The sequence below is a fragment of the Pholcus phalangioides genome, unplaced genomic scaffold, assembly GCF_987345545.1.
Source record: "Pholcus phalangioides strain wild (caught in Gottingen) unplaced genomic scaffold, Ppha-v1.0 ptg000008l_1, whole genome shotgun sequence".
Lineage (NCBI taxonomy): Eukaryota > Metazoa > Arthropoda > Arachnida > Araneae > Pholcidae > Pholcus > Pholcus phalangioides.
The window spans coordinates 62046839-62060037 of NW_028301601.1; the positions used below are offsets into that span (position 1 = coordinate 62046839).

Sequence of the window (13199 nt, forward strand, 5' to 3'; positions counted from 1 at the left end):
AGGAAATGATTTGCCTATTGCACATTTTTACCTAAAGCCTGGTCCACAGCTCCACAGAATTCCGTAGCGAAAAAACGGGTTGTGGGTTGTGGCTACGAATAACCGACCATTAAAATTGCCCGCGCTGTTCTAGGCAGACCCCAAAACCGGTTTTCAGCGCTGCGGAATGCTGCGGGTGTGGAGCCAGATAAGAGTATTTATTTATTTTTTTGGTCAGGCAATAGGTGTGGTCAACGAAAAAGTGACGAAGGCTTCAAGAAAAATATATTTGTTACATTATTCAGAAGCTGAATGTGGCTTTGAAAAGCGTACTGTGGGTGATGTTACGTGTGCATTTCATGAGCATTCGGAAAGCAGTTCAGTTCATCGTTACCACAGCTTCAACTAGATCATCTGGCCAAGAAATTCAATCATCAAGAGAGATCGTTACTGATTGTGCTTCTTGAACACGGGATCACCGTCAGCAGTCGGACGCTATGTAAAACAATGCAACGTATGTATCGTGTCAGAAAGAACAAACGTTCTGCAATGTTCAGTGCGGACGTTGTGTTCTTTCGAACGATAATGACCATCCCCAATTGTCCCAGCAAACAACCAATCTAGAAAGAACTATAAACTCCAATTCCCCCTATAGCCCGGATTTGTCATCACCACCTTGTTATCCTTGATTTTGTTTGCTACCCTCCTCATTGAAAATGACGGAAGCTAGTCGCAGATGCTGAAGTCAACCAAAATGTGAAGGATCAATTGCCAAGTTCAATTTACAGGATTGATTCAATTTACAGGAATATTGCCAGTGAATTGATCAGTTCAACGCATAGGCCCACCTAGGCATGGCCTGGAGGCCGCATGATAATGAGATCTGGTTATATTTTTCGGAAGTCGGTATGAGAACTGGTACACAAGAACTTTAAGCCAGGTAAAGCCCTGATAAAAATAACTTTTCCGAAATAATGAGATCTCTGCTTTAACATTTCGAAGGTCTTCTAATTGGTCTTCACTAGTATTTTATCGTAAAGATTATTGCCAACTCCTTTGATTTGATCAAACTCAGATATGGTTTTGCTCAGTGACATCCGATGCGAAATTATTCGAATTTCGCAGAGTTGATACTCCCTTTTGTCTTCACTTACATCTTCCTACAAATTGGTTTTATGACCAGAGCAATAAATTTGATTAATTGCAGAAGAATCCCCATTCTAGAAAAAATTTCTCCACTCTCACAAATACTTATTTTTATCTCACCCAACACATGGGTATGCAAGCATACTAGGCAAATACAGGATGATTCAAAAATCTTGGCACAAACATTGAAAGGGAATAGAATACTCTTTAATAATTTGTTTTCAAGAATGAATGATCGAATCCCAATAGCAAAGGCAGTAGAGACTACTTTCGAAGAACGTATAGCATTACTTCACCAGAATATATTACCATAAATTTTGAGGTGGGGGGGGGGGGGGGTCAGAAGCGAACGGATGCAATTGATCAAAATTGAGTTTCGAGAAAATCAACATCAAAGTTAGTATCATAGACTTTTTAACGGGGAGATCGGCAGCTCGCATTGACACCATGTATATACAGTAGTTGGGAACCACAGAAAACCCCAACTTCAGCCGACCGCCACTATTGCAACGGGAGGGTTTGACCTTGACCGGGGGATATTATATCGTATCCATTCTGAGAGCACATGCGAATTATCGGCACCTGAATGTTCAAAAGGATTGATAAATTGAATTAGGGGGGACTGCACTTTACATCAGCAGCAATTGGAGCCGTGGTTAAGATGATGGCCTAGCGCTCGGAAGGTTGATGGGTTCTAATCCCGCATGCTTAACAGGGGTGGATTATTCTCTTATTGTTTTTTTTACTATTGTTTCTTTTATTATAATTTTCTTATGTAATGTAGCGAAAAATTTAATTATATTATATTCGCTACCAATCATGAGTTGTACGGGGTTAAGGGGTTTGGCCCGAACCCGAACGTGGCGAGACGGGGGTGCAGGATCGAGTTACCGTATGGAGTTGATCCATTTCTCGGTTATTGGTTCACAATGAAAGTAGATTCACCAAGAAACGAAATAAAAATATTTTCGTGATGGCAAGCCGCTCTGCATTTATTACATGATAATATCATTATCTGCGCTAGTACGCATTAGATATTTAACTTGGCGCACAGATTTTTATAATCCTGTGCCAACATCAAAATTCATTCCTATATATGACAATATATTCAGTAACGTAAAAAAAAACAAGCATTGGCACGTTTATAGCCAATTGTGCCAATCAATGATGGCGCTAAATTGTCTCTTCTTACGAAGACAACATTCTCCGGTTAACCCCTTCGCTTGCAAGCGATTGGCAAGAAATTCGTACGCTCTATATTTGAAGAATCGGTGATAAATATGGTAGTCTTTTCCTAACTTAACCACACGTTAGAAAAATGAAAGAAAAATAGACGGGAGAAATAGAAATGAAAGAGTAATACTAGATAAGTTGATCAGAATGTAGGTACAAAGTATATAGATTTCTCTTTTCATACTCACCCGACCTGTTCCCTTTCATTTTTAGAAGATTCATCATATGTGGGAAAAAAATCACTATCAGGGTATACAAAAAACCAAGAAGGGGGAAAAAGTTATAGGGTTGTAACAAAGCTTCGTGATGATGTGGAGAGAGGAAAGAAAACCGACATAACTTATTTGAATTTATTCCACTTCGTTTGGACGCAATATTACGTCCTTTGATAGTTAGGGCCAGTTAGTGAAATTCTATGTAGCAGTCAAACTAGTGGCAGCTAGAAAGCAGCCCCAGCATAAAGAATGGGTCTGGCCAGTAGTCATATGTTGGGTAATGAAACGTCTTTAAGCACTTTAATACTCAATTTAGCAAATTTTGTCACTTGTATCCCATTGCTTCAAATGCCTTTCACGGATTTTGCATCGGCATGCGATCCATCAGAGGACTCATGTAGTTCCAGCATGATGAAGCAGACCAGTTTCTGCTATGAAATACGAATGAATTGAACTCTATTTCAATATATTGGACACGCCGAGTCCGATTCCATGGCCCTTTACTCACGATCGACTCTCTTTTCCTTTTTTTTGAAGCCAACCCTTGGGCCTTGTGAACGCGGATACCCCATTAAAATTCCAGAGAAACCATCTGCCCAAATTAGCGTTTGCAATGTGTCATTAAATATGTATAGCATTAGGAACATTTGTCTTTGAAACAACGCAGGCAGGCATGATCTTCGCATATGACCTTTCGCAATAGTTTGAGACCAAACACTTTAACAGGCATAGGAGCAATCCTTAAATCCCATTTAAATTGTCATATTGGGGAAATGCGTTTCATTGAGAAATCATTTCCACAAAATATTTAGGTTCGCCAACTAATTTATACAATTTGTAGTTTAAAAATACATGATTTTTATATATTAAAAAATATTTTCATCATATTAATGAAGAAATAGAATTTGAGAGAATAGATGGCGCTAAAAATATGTGAATCAATCATCGTAGATAAATGGTACCAAATCTCAACGCCTGTGACTGTTGCAACGCTCTGTCTTCTTTCAATACCAGAAGTTGATCGATTATTGGTACCAGGGCCGTAACTAGAATTTTTTGTCGCCCGGGGCAAACATCATGTTGCCGATCTCACAACTTTAACGGGCGGCAAGTCTTCCCCCACCCCTTTTTGCGGCCCTGATAGCACTGGATGAATAACCCTCTTTCATAAAACGGAAGGTGCTTTCTCTTCCCCTCATTCTTTCTATACTCCTGCTAATGATTACCCCCCCCCCCCATATATAATGCATCTTTCTACTACAGTCGAACCTCGTTTCAACGAACTCCAAGAGAACGGAGAAATCACTTCGATATAATGAAATTTCGTTGTAAAGAATTTCCAGGTTTTTGCATCGTTCCTAGGTTAACTTATCTGGGGGGGGGGGGGGGATTAGAAAAGTGTTCGTTAAACCGAGATTTTTGTTGTAACGACATTTGTTAAAACGGGATTCGACTACATATACATGCAAGAACGAAAGAGAACACGTAAGGTAAAGGTGAAAAAAGACTCTAAAAAAAAAACTATCTTGTGTACCTCATCTAGTTATAATTAAATTTTTTTTTTCTTTTCTCTCTTTCTTTTTTCATTTGTTGCCGATTCGTCAAATAGAGAAAAATCCAAATTTGTTGCCAAAAGCTTGTACGTGAAGTGATTAAAACCCTCTTATTTCGGCAATGTCGAAACCATAGATCTCAGATCTGTGTATAGCAGACTTTTATCATGAACAAGTTTTTCATCCTCCCCCCCCCTCCCCCCCACAACCTGTCAGATCAACTGCCAGTGGGTGGAATCAGCTTTTGTTTAAAGTTTGATAACAGAAGGAGAGAGAGAGAGAGAGAGAGAGAGAGAGACGCGTTGTTTTTTCCTTCCCTTGAAGCTATTACAGGCAGGGCTGCAGACAAAGATTCATTTCGGAGGGGCATGACTAGTTTTTCATGAAAGAGTAACAGATTTAGACATGTTATTCCATTAAAACAACCAAGGGTGCTCAACCGTTAGGAGAATTCGAGGAGAACCATTTCATTGGTTTTGATAGCGAGTCGCGGGCCACAAGCGATCTGGAACGCCACCACGGGCCACTTGAGTGATCTGGAGATGTCCGCGGGTCACTTAAATATTGTGTCGTGGCGATTTGTAAATATTCTACAGGTCAATTAAGTGTTCTGGAAGTGTACTGTGCGGATCTGTAAATACACTGCGGGTCACTTCAGCGATGTGGAAATGTGTCCCGACCCACTTAAACGACCTGGGAATATGTCACGAGTCACTTAATTGATAAGGAAGCGGTACAGTGGATCACATAAGTGATCTGGAAATGTGTCGATTAGTTCACACTGGTAACAAAATTAGGTTTGAGGTCGCGGGCCACTTCAGATAACTTCGAGTGCCAAATTTGTCCCGCGGGCCATGGGTTGAGCATGTGTGGATTTATATGTCACAGTGAATGAGACCTCGTTATATGATACATGCTAACCAGTTATTACACCTAATCACTCAGCATTTTTCTTTGGTAAATTTTGTTAAAGTAATCACTTTAACAAGTAATAAGGCATAATACCCAAGCATCGCGTCGTTGGAAAACATGATAAATCGTACTATATGATATACTATACATGATAAATCACATATGTATCATTATATCGGGATATTGGATATCGTAAAATTTGTTATCATTATAACAGAATCTGACTATATTCGTCACATATACTAGACCAGACATCTTCAACCCGTTGCTCGCGAGCACTGCGGTGCTCCCTGATGCACCCAGAATGCTCGATGCCCGCTCACGAGCACTTGATCAACGTTTCGATTGAATGCGTTGTACGAATTACATTCAAGGACAGAATCATTTTCATTTCATGCATTCGCATGTAAAACTTGCAGTAAAGGTGCTCGTCTCTTGATGATTTGGTATCAATTTACCAAATTTGTCGGCGACGCTTGGTTATTGCGCATAATCGCCGGTAAAAGTGATACTTTTTTTTAGAAGTAGTGCTCGCGACTAGAAAAAGGTCGAAGACTTTTGTACTTTAAAAAAAATTTCATATTTATCAAATTCACCAATTGCACTAGAACATTATGCATAATCACAGATAAATACTTGAAATTTATCGCATTTATCAAATTTACCAATGACACTTAAATGTTATGCATAATATCCGGGAAAAGTAATATTTTTATAATTTATCAACGACGCTTGGTTATTATGCATAATCTCCGGTAAAAATGATAATTTTTTTTTTTATAATTTATCAAATTTATGAATGACGCTTGAGCATTATGCAAATTCGCCAGTAAAAGTGATAAATTTATCAAGGCAATTGATAAGCATGCAAAACAACAGATTTTATGTATAATAACCGATTTATCCCCTTTACCATAACATATATATATATATTCAAAACGACAATTATGAGCAATTTGCAAAAGAAATGGTTACTATCAACTCACCGCACGTTCGACTTTGACTATCCTGGAAGCTAAACTAATCTTTGATTCATAAACATCTACAGCTTTGGACCCAGCTTTACCCAAGATGACGTCCAAGCTGAAAATAATAACCGAGACACACAATACGTTATTATGCTTTGGATGGGAGGGGGAAGGGTGTTCATGATGACTACGGATAATAGACGCTATAACGTGGGTGTATAATAATCGGTACTCACCGCGCTTGAACGTTTTTGACGCGACTGAGCAAGTCAACGTGACCAGCCGAATATTGCTCGATAACGTCTTTGACGTCGTAGGGCTTCAGAGCTTCTTTGAATTTCCGCCTCGCGACGAAATATTTTATCTGGAAAAGCAAAAATACAGGATTTGCACAAATGAATGAAACGATTTAAAGAAAAACTTAGCTGCCTCAGGGCATCGAATTTGAGGAATGAGCGAGTGATCAAGAAAATTAGTAAAATGGGAGAAGAGGGAGGTGAAATCCGTAAAATCCGAACTCTAGAGAGCGATGGGCTAGGCCGGTGACTGATTAAACAAGAGTTAATCAGCATGCGAATGCTCCCTTCGGGGAACCCCGTATGGCGAACTATGTTTGCCGAGCCGGGGGTTAGTATCTCTTAATCAGCATGCGAGTAAGGAAGCTGGAGGAGAGACATATAATTTGCAAGCATATGAGTGATCAAAACAGTGTGCGAATATGGGAGCGACCGGAAAAGATGACCAGAGGAGAGTGCAAGTATGTGAGTGACGTATAGAGCAAGAGACCTGGTTAGTAAACGACCAAAAGAGTGACTGAAGAGTTTGTATAAGCGTGCGAGTGACCAAAACAGCGCATATAAGTGACCTAAAGAGCAAGAGAAAAATTATCCGTTATTACACCACTGACCCACAGTGATATTACCATAGTGGTACACCATTGACCACCCTTAACTCTTGAGTGACTCGTAGCATATTCCCAGATCGTTTAAGTGGCACGATGAGCGATCAAAAGAGTGGCACATATAAGTTGCAAGTGCGTCAGAGACCAAAACAGTGTGCAAGCATGGCAGCGACAAAAAACATACCCAGAGAGTGTGCAAGCATGTAGCACAATTTGAAAAAAATTGATATTTTAAAAACTATTACACGTAATATAAAAATCTGCGATACATGAAAATGAAGAAAGATGTTCAATATTTTTTCCCAAATTTTTTCAATAGATGGCAGCACTTTCGTAGAGCGCTGTCTGAAATTAAAAATGGTGCAACGAGGGGGAAAAATTGTGTACTACAATAAGCAAGGGTAAATTCCGTACTTGTGCGCAGCGTGCATTTAGAAATGTGTAACTTAAAAAGAAAAACAAAAGAATGTTTCAGTAAATTTTCAGTCACTGCGTTTTACGGAACGTACCAGGTTCTTTGCTCATTTGGTCAATGGCACGTTATCACATTCTCAACGTCACTCAAATACTTTCACATTCTCTAGGTGACTCATACGCTATATAAGTCACTCTTTTTTGATCACTCATCGACCAGGTCCAACACCCTTCACGTGAAGCTCGTGACGTCACTGAAGAAGGTAAGAAGGTCATCTCATCCGTCGCCTTAATCTCACCTATAGCCATTGGATATACTACTAAAGGCGCATGCGTCGGCCTGCTATATCCAATGGCTATAGGTGAGATGACGTTCTTCAATGACGTCACGAGCTTAGTGCGGAGGCTTAATGCTATCGATGGTGTTGCCAGGTCCCTCGCTCTCTAGGTCACTTTCTGGTCACTCACATGCTTGTGAACTACGTAGGTTATTAGTCTATTCAGTCATCAATCTAGCCCACCGCACTCTAGCACAGAGACGGATTTTACTAATAGATAGTTTTGCAAATTTCTCCTCCTCATATTTCACTAACTTTCTTGATCACTCATTCATTTCTCAAATTTGCCTCCCTGGGCGGCCAACAGTCCATTAAGCTACCAGGGGAAGGGCACTTTTCTTATTTTACTTTTCATGCCCAGAGTTACTTAGAAACATTATTTTTCTCTCCCATTTTTTGTCGCCAGTGGCTTGAATATGTTTATCTATGATGAGAAAAAGTCATTTGCGATTCTAAGAAATATCGGAAAAATTATTAGCCTTGACGTATGCTATCACCCTCCCCCCCCCCTCATTTTAGTAGTACAGTTCTGGGGCGTTTTGTATAGCAATCTTCATACTCTGGGAACCCGACAATGTGTGTTATACAGGGTGTCCAGCAAATGTTGCCTCTATCTCATCAACCATCTGTCGTAGAGGTATAGTTTCAATTTAGAAAATGCTTAAAAGGCGTTCAAAAATTACCAGTGAAAATACAGTCTGTAACAAAATAAAATAAAATAAAAAAAATCTGAATTTTTATACGATCGCTCTGTCCTCTAGCTTTCAATAAGAAAGTTGTTGCCCTGCCTCCCCTGAAGCCAGCAAAAAAAGCTCCAAGTTTCTAAGTGCAATATTCGGAGAGATATTCAAATTCAAAAATTAGAGAAAAGTTGGGAAAGAACAGCATAAAAATGAAGGAAAGGGCATTGTGTGTAGGTGTCCGTTAGTTTTTGTTGTTTTTTTCATAACTTTTCCCCGATCTTTGATATATCTTAGCGAATATTGCACTTAGAAACATGATTTTTTTTCTGTTGGCTTGATGAGATATAAGGCAACAATTTTGTAATTGGAAGCTAGAGGACCGTATAAAAATTTAGATTTTATGATAAACTGTATTTTCACTATCAAAACTCGTACAAGTTAATTTTTGAACGCTTTTTGAGCATTTTTTAAATTGAAACTATATACATCCATCTACGACGGACGGTTGATGAGATGAAAGGCCTCATTAGCACTTGCAAGACACTCTGAATAGGATACGTGTACTCATACGAACCCTAATTTAAAAATGCCAATTATATATTGAAATATGAGCTCACTTTTCTCAAAGCACGAATGGCATTTTTATGTTGCGTTGTCAGGACAGCAAGTCTGGGCTCTTCTGACTCTTCATCTATAGGATAAAAATTAGCATTATTTGCATTTACCCATTTAAGTAAATTATTTACACACACGTAACATTTCTTATTATTAAGGTATCTACGAAATCCATAATGCATAAATGACGAAAGGAAATAATTTCGAAATTGAAAGATCATGCACGAATACAATGACAAGCAGGACAGAACTGCATTACCATTTATTTATGGGCATGCAATGCAGTGTGCAATAATAATAAAAATATATATAGAAAAGACAAAAAAAAAGCGATTTATAGATGATACACAGACACCGCAGTTATGCTCAGCTGAGGCGCATGCGCATACATATCTGGAAAATTGAAATACAATGATACAGCAGTGCGATGACATCACGGTACAAATTTAGTAAATTTAATGATACGAGGATCGGATTATACATATTCGTTCCCGTTTGATTCTATTACCATCCATTGAAGTGAGATTGTACATCATTGATGGCGGGGGAGGCTTTTTTTGGGGAAGGGGGAGCATTCTATCAGCCTGCTCTAATTAATGATTATAGACAGACATGATCACTGACCATCCATAGAGAGATCTTGGGATGGTTTGGGCTCTTTCCCAAAGAGATGGACGGTCTAGGAGCGAATGATGATGTCAGAATAATGACTACAGACGATGAATATGTTAAATTCCCTAACCAGGGACCAACATCCTGGAACTGGACTGCTGAATCCACAGGATAGAATTCATGCCATGAATCATTCAATGACCTGGGAATGTGCCACGGGACACTTAAGCAATGTGGGACTGCACCGCGAGTCGCTTAAGTGTTCTTGAAATACATTGCGGATAACTAAAGGTTTTTTGGAATGTGCCGTAGGCCACTTGATGTGGAACTGCACCACTGGTGCATGAACTATCTTTAAATGTGCCGCTTAGTTCAATTTTACGAAATTAGGTTTGAGGTCGACGGCAACATCAGATGACTCCGAGGGCCCCCCATTTAACACTAATATACAGATAAAGAAGGTATGTGATTTATTAAAGTATCTGATGTAGCCACTTCCCCGTGAGGGGCATGTCTCTGCCCAAGTGTGAAGACGGCCTTATCATAAACTTAGAGGAAAAATTTAGTTTATTAAGAACCAAATCGCCTCTTCTATGACTGTGCGGCCATTCATCAGAGGTCTTACAGTACTTTCGAACGTCTGTCTGTATATCATTCATACAGTATGTTGAATATAATATTACATCGATTCATCAAAATTAAGTCTATCATGTAAAATCATGTTTGCGTATTAAGTGTAGGGGATAGTTTCCCTTCATTACATGGCACATTAATCTCTTTACGATCACAGGCGTAATATTACGTCCAAACAGAATAAATTCAAACAAGTTCACTGTGTTTTCTTTCCTCTCTCGTCACCATCGTGAAGCCTTAAAGCAACCCTATTAACTAAGTAAGATTTTTTTTCCACAAATATAATGTATCTTTTTACTAAATGCGTGTAAGAGCGAAAGAGAACACGTAGGGTGAGGGTGAAAATACCACTCTGAAAAAATAAACTCTATCTATTATACTTTTTCCTTTTATATTTTTTGTATTTCCCTCTTCGTTTTTGTAACTTGCGGTAAAGTGAGGACAAGGTTACCATATTTATCGCCGATTCGTTAAATAAAGATAATCGAAATTTCTTCCAAACGCTTGAACGTGAAGTGCTTAAAGCATTTTCCCTTCCTAGTCAAAGAAGGAAAAATTAAATAACTTAAAATACAGTCGAACCCCAGATTTAACGTATTGATTTGAAGCTGTTTATATTTGTGTTCATATCGGCCCCGATTTTTCACTATTTTTTCTGATTAGGCGAACACAAGTGTTACTTCCACTCTAATTGTTGAACCAGACTTCGAATTGATCAAGTCAGTCAACGCAATACCAAAATTGTTAATCGCGTTTAAGCATTCATAAGAACAACCTTGATAACACATAGATTTTGTTAAAAAGTTTACCTTGGGTATTTTGGCGTTAAGCTTGGTCACCACGGTAAAGTTTGGACTCCCAAGATAAAGTTTAATTTGAAAATGATTAACTTTCACCTTGGTCGGCAAAGGGGCTACATTAAATATCCTTGCTTCGTGTGCCTATGGGATAACAGAGCCTAACAATACCACTGGATAAGAAAAAAGTGGCCTATGAGAGAGAAGAGATAGTTGTTGGAAAAAGAAATGTCGTTCATGAACCTTTAGCCAAAAGGAATCATCTCGCTTCCGTTGTATAAAAAAAAAAGCTAGGGATTAATGAAACAGTTCATGAAAGCTCTTGATCAGGACAGTCCTTGCTTTCCATGCATAGGACAAAAAATGCATGGAATAAGTACAGAAAAACTCAAAGATTGGAATTTTTAATGGTCCTTAAATCAGACAGCTCATAAATTATCTTCATTTTGTGAATTCCATGAATGAGACAGGGTGGACCTCATTTGTCCTAGTCGTCAAGAAATTTTTTGTCGACCACAAGGCTGAAAACTATGTTGAACTAGTTAGCAGCCTTCTCAACGACTTTAGAAACCTTGGTTGTAATATGAACATAAAGGTTCATTACTTGCACAACCACTTAGACCGTTTCCCCGAAAGCTTAGGCGAAACTAGTGAGGAACAAGGTGAACAATTTCACCAGCACATAAAAGCAATGGAAGGTCGATACCAGGGCAGATGGGATGCTCATATGATGGCAGATTACTGTTGGAATCTGCAAATAAAGGCGACACTAGTGAGGAACCGCGAAAACAAAAATTTCACTTAAGAATTCCAAACAAAAGAAGCTTTCGGAGTGGGAAGAAAAAGCCTTTTCCTGTTGTTTTTAATGTGATTTTTTTTTCCCATTTCTGATTTTCAATTAAGCTACTAAGATTTACAGGAGTGTTTCCGTGTCTTTTTCAAGCAATTGAAATGATAAAAATTAATTAAGCAATTTTCTTTCTTCAACTTAACGCCTATAACTCTAAAGCCTAATTTAACGAGTTAACGTGAATAACGCCATTTTTTCGTGTAACATGTCAGTTCAAAAAACAAAACCCGACACCAAAATCAGTGTTGCGCAGTGTAATTAATTATATTAGCTGATCAAGTATTTGATAGACATGCCTCTACATGGCAAGAAAATGTGATGAAGAAAATCAGACAAAATTCGAACAATAATAATTCGGAAGTGCTCATATAAAATGACCATGTATAAAAAATTACTTTAAATGAATTTTAATCCTTGTAAGTATACAAAAAAAAAGAAAGAAATTAGTGTGTACTATTTTTATGATTTAGCAATGGCCAGTTTTTGTGAACTATACATCATATTTTTATCAAATTATTCTCCTATCAAAGACTTCAATCAATATTACTAATTAGATAGCATTGCATTCATAAAAATATTGGCTGTATTATCCCGTTGTGCCGAGATTTTATTCAGTCTAGTCCGAAAATGCGACTTCTTAACCTCCTCAGTGGTAATGACGGGACATCTCACCCATTTCGATGCCTTGTATTTTGGCAATTGCGAGATATCTCGCCTCCTTTAACTGTCTTTTTTTTTTCCGGCTATGACGAGCACAGATACTTTGTAACGAGGGTTCTCCTAAGAACATGCTTTCGATCCTCACCCCAACCTGTCGATCAACTGCCAGAGGGCAGTGTGAGTTTTTGTTCGATTTTTGATAACAATAGGTGCCAATTCCCGAAATCTGCAGTTTGTCACGTGACCTTATATTTCGCTGCCAGTAAAAAACGCCGTGCAAATAAAAGAGGAAAATGTGGATTTCTGAGGGAATGCGTGGGGGTGACCATATAAGTCCCGAATTTTTTTTTGAGATGTCCTGTTTTTCTTGTATTTCCAATGAAAAACCCACTAGAATTTTCATTCTTCATTAAAATTATTTTTTAAATATAAATTACGTTATGATAATTTATGATTGATTAAATATGACTATTGCCTTATGCTAAAAACGTGTTTTTTCTTTCTTTTGTGTACAATTCATTTCAATTCACTGTGATTTGCAGAAGTGCTTTAGTTTTCGCCATTGCCAATTATAACATTAATTGATAACTTCATTTGTTTTTGGCATCATATGTGGCAACAATAGACGATTTTCAACTTTAAAATCCTAATTTCCCTTATTTTTGTCGATTTGTCGAGGAAACTTGCTCA

The 13199-nt window shown here is 38.3% G+C and overlaps 1 protein-coding gene across 3 annotated transcripts in view; it reads right to left on the bottom strand.

The window, feature by feature from the left end:
- KCNQ (KCNQ potassium channel) overlaps nt 1-13199 on the bottom strand; it is a 258735-nt gene that overhangs the window by 13319 nt on the left and 232217 nt on the right. For all 3 annotated transcript variants that reach the window (XM_089235148.1, XM_089235147.1, XM_089235150.1), the window contains 3 exons: nt 8960-9033; nt 6243-6370; nt 6025-6121 (listed from right to left, as the gene is read on the bottom strand). In XM_089235148.1, the coding sequence (XP_089091274.1) occupies nt 6025-6121; nt 6243-6370; nt 8960-9033 (299 nt within the window). The remainder of the gene's footprint in view (nt 1-6024; nt 6122-6242; nt 6371-8959; nt 9034-13199) is intronic.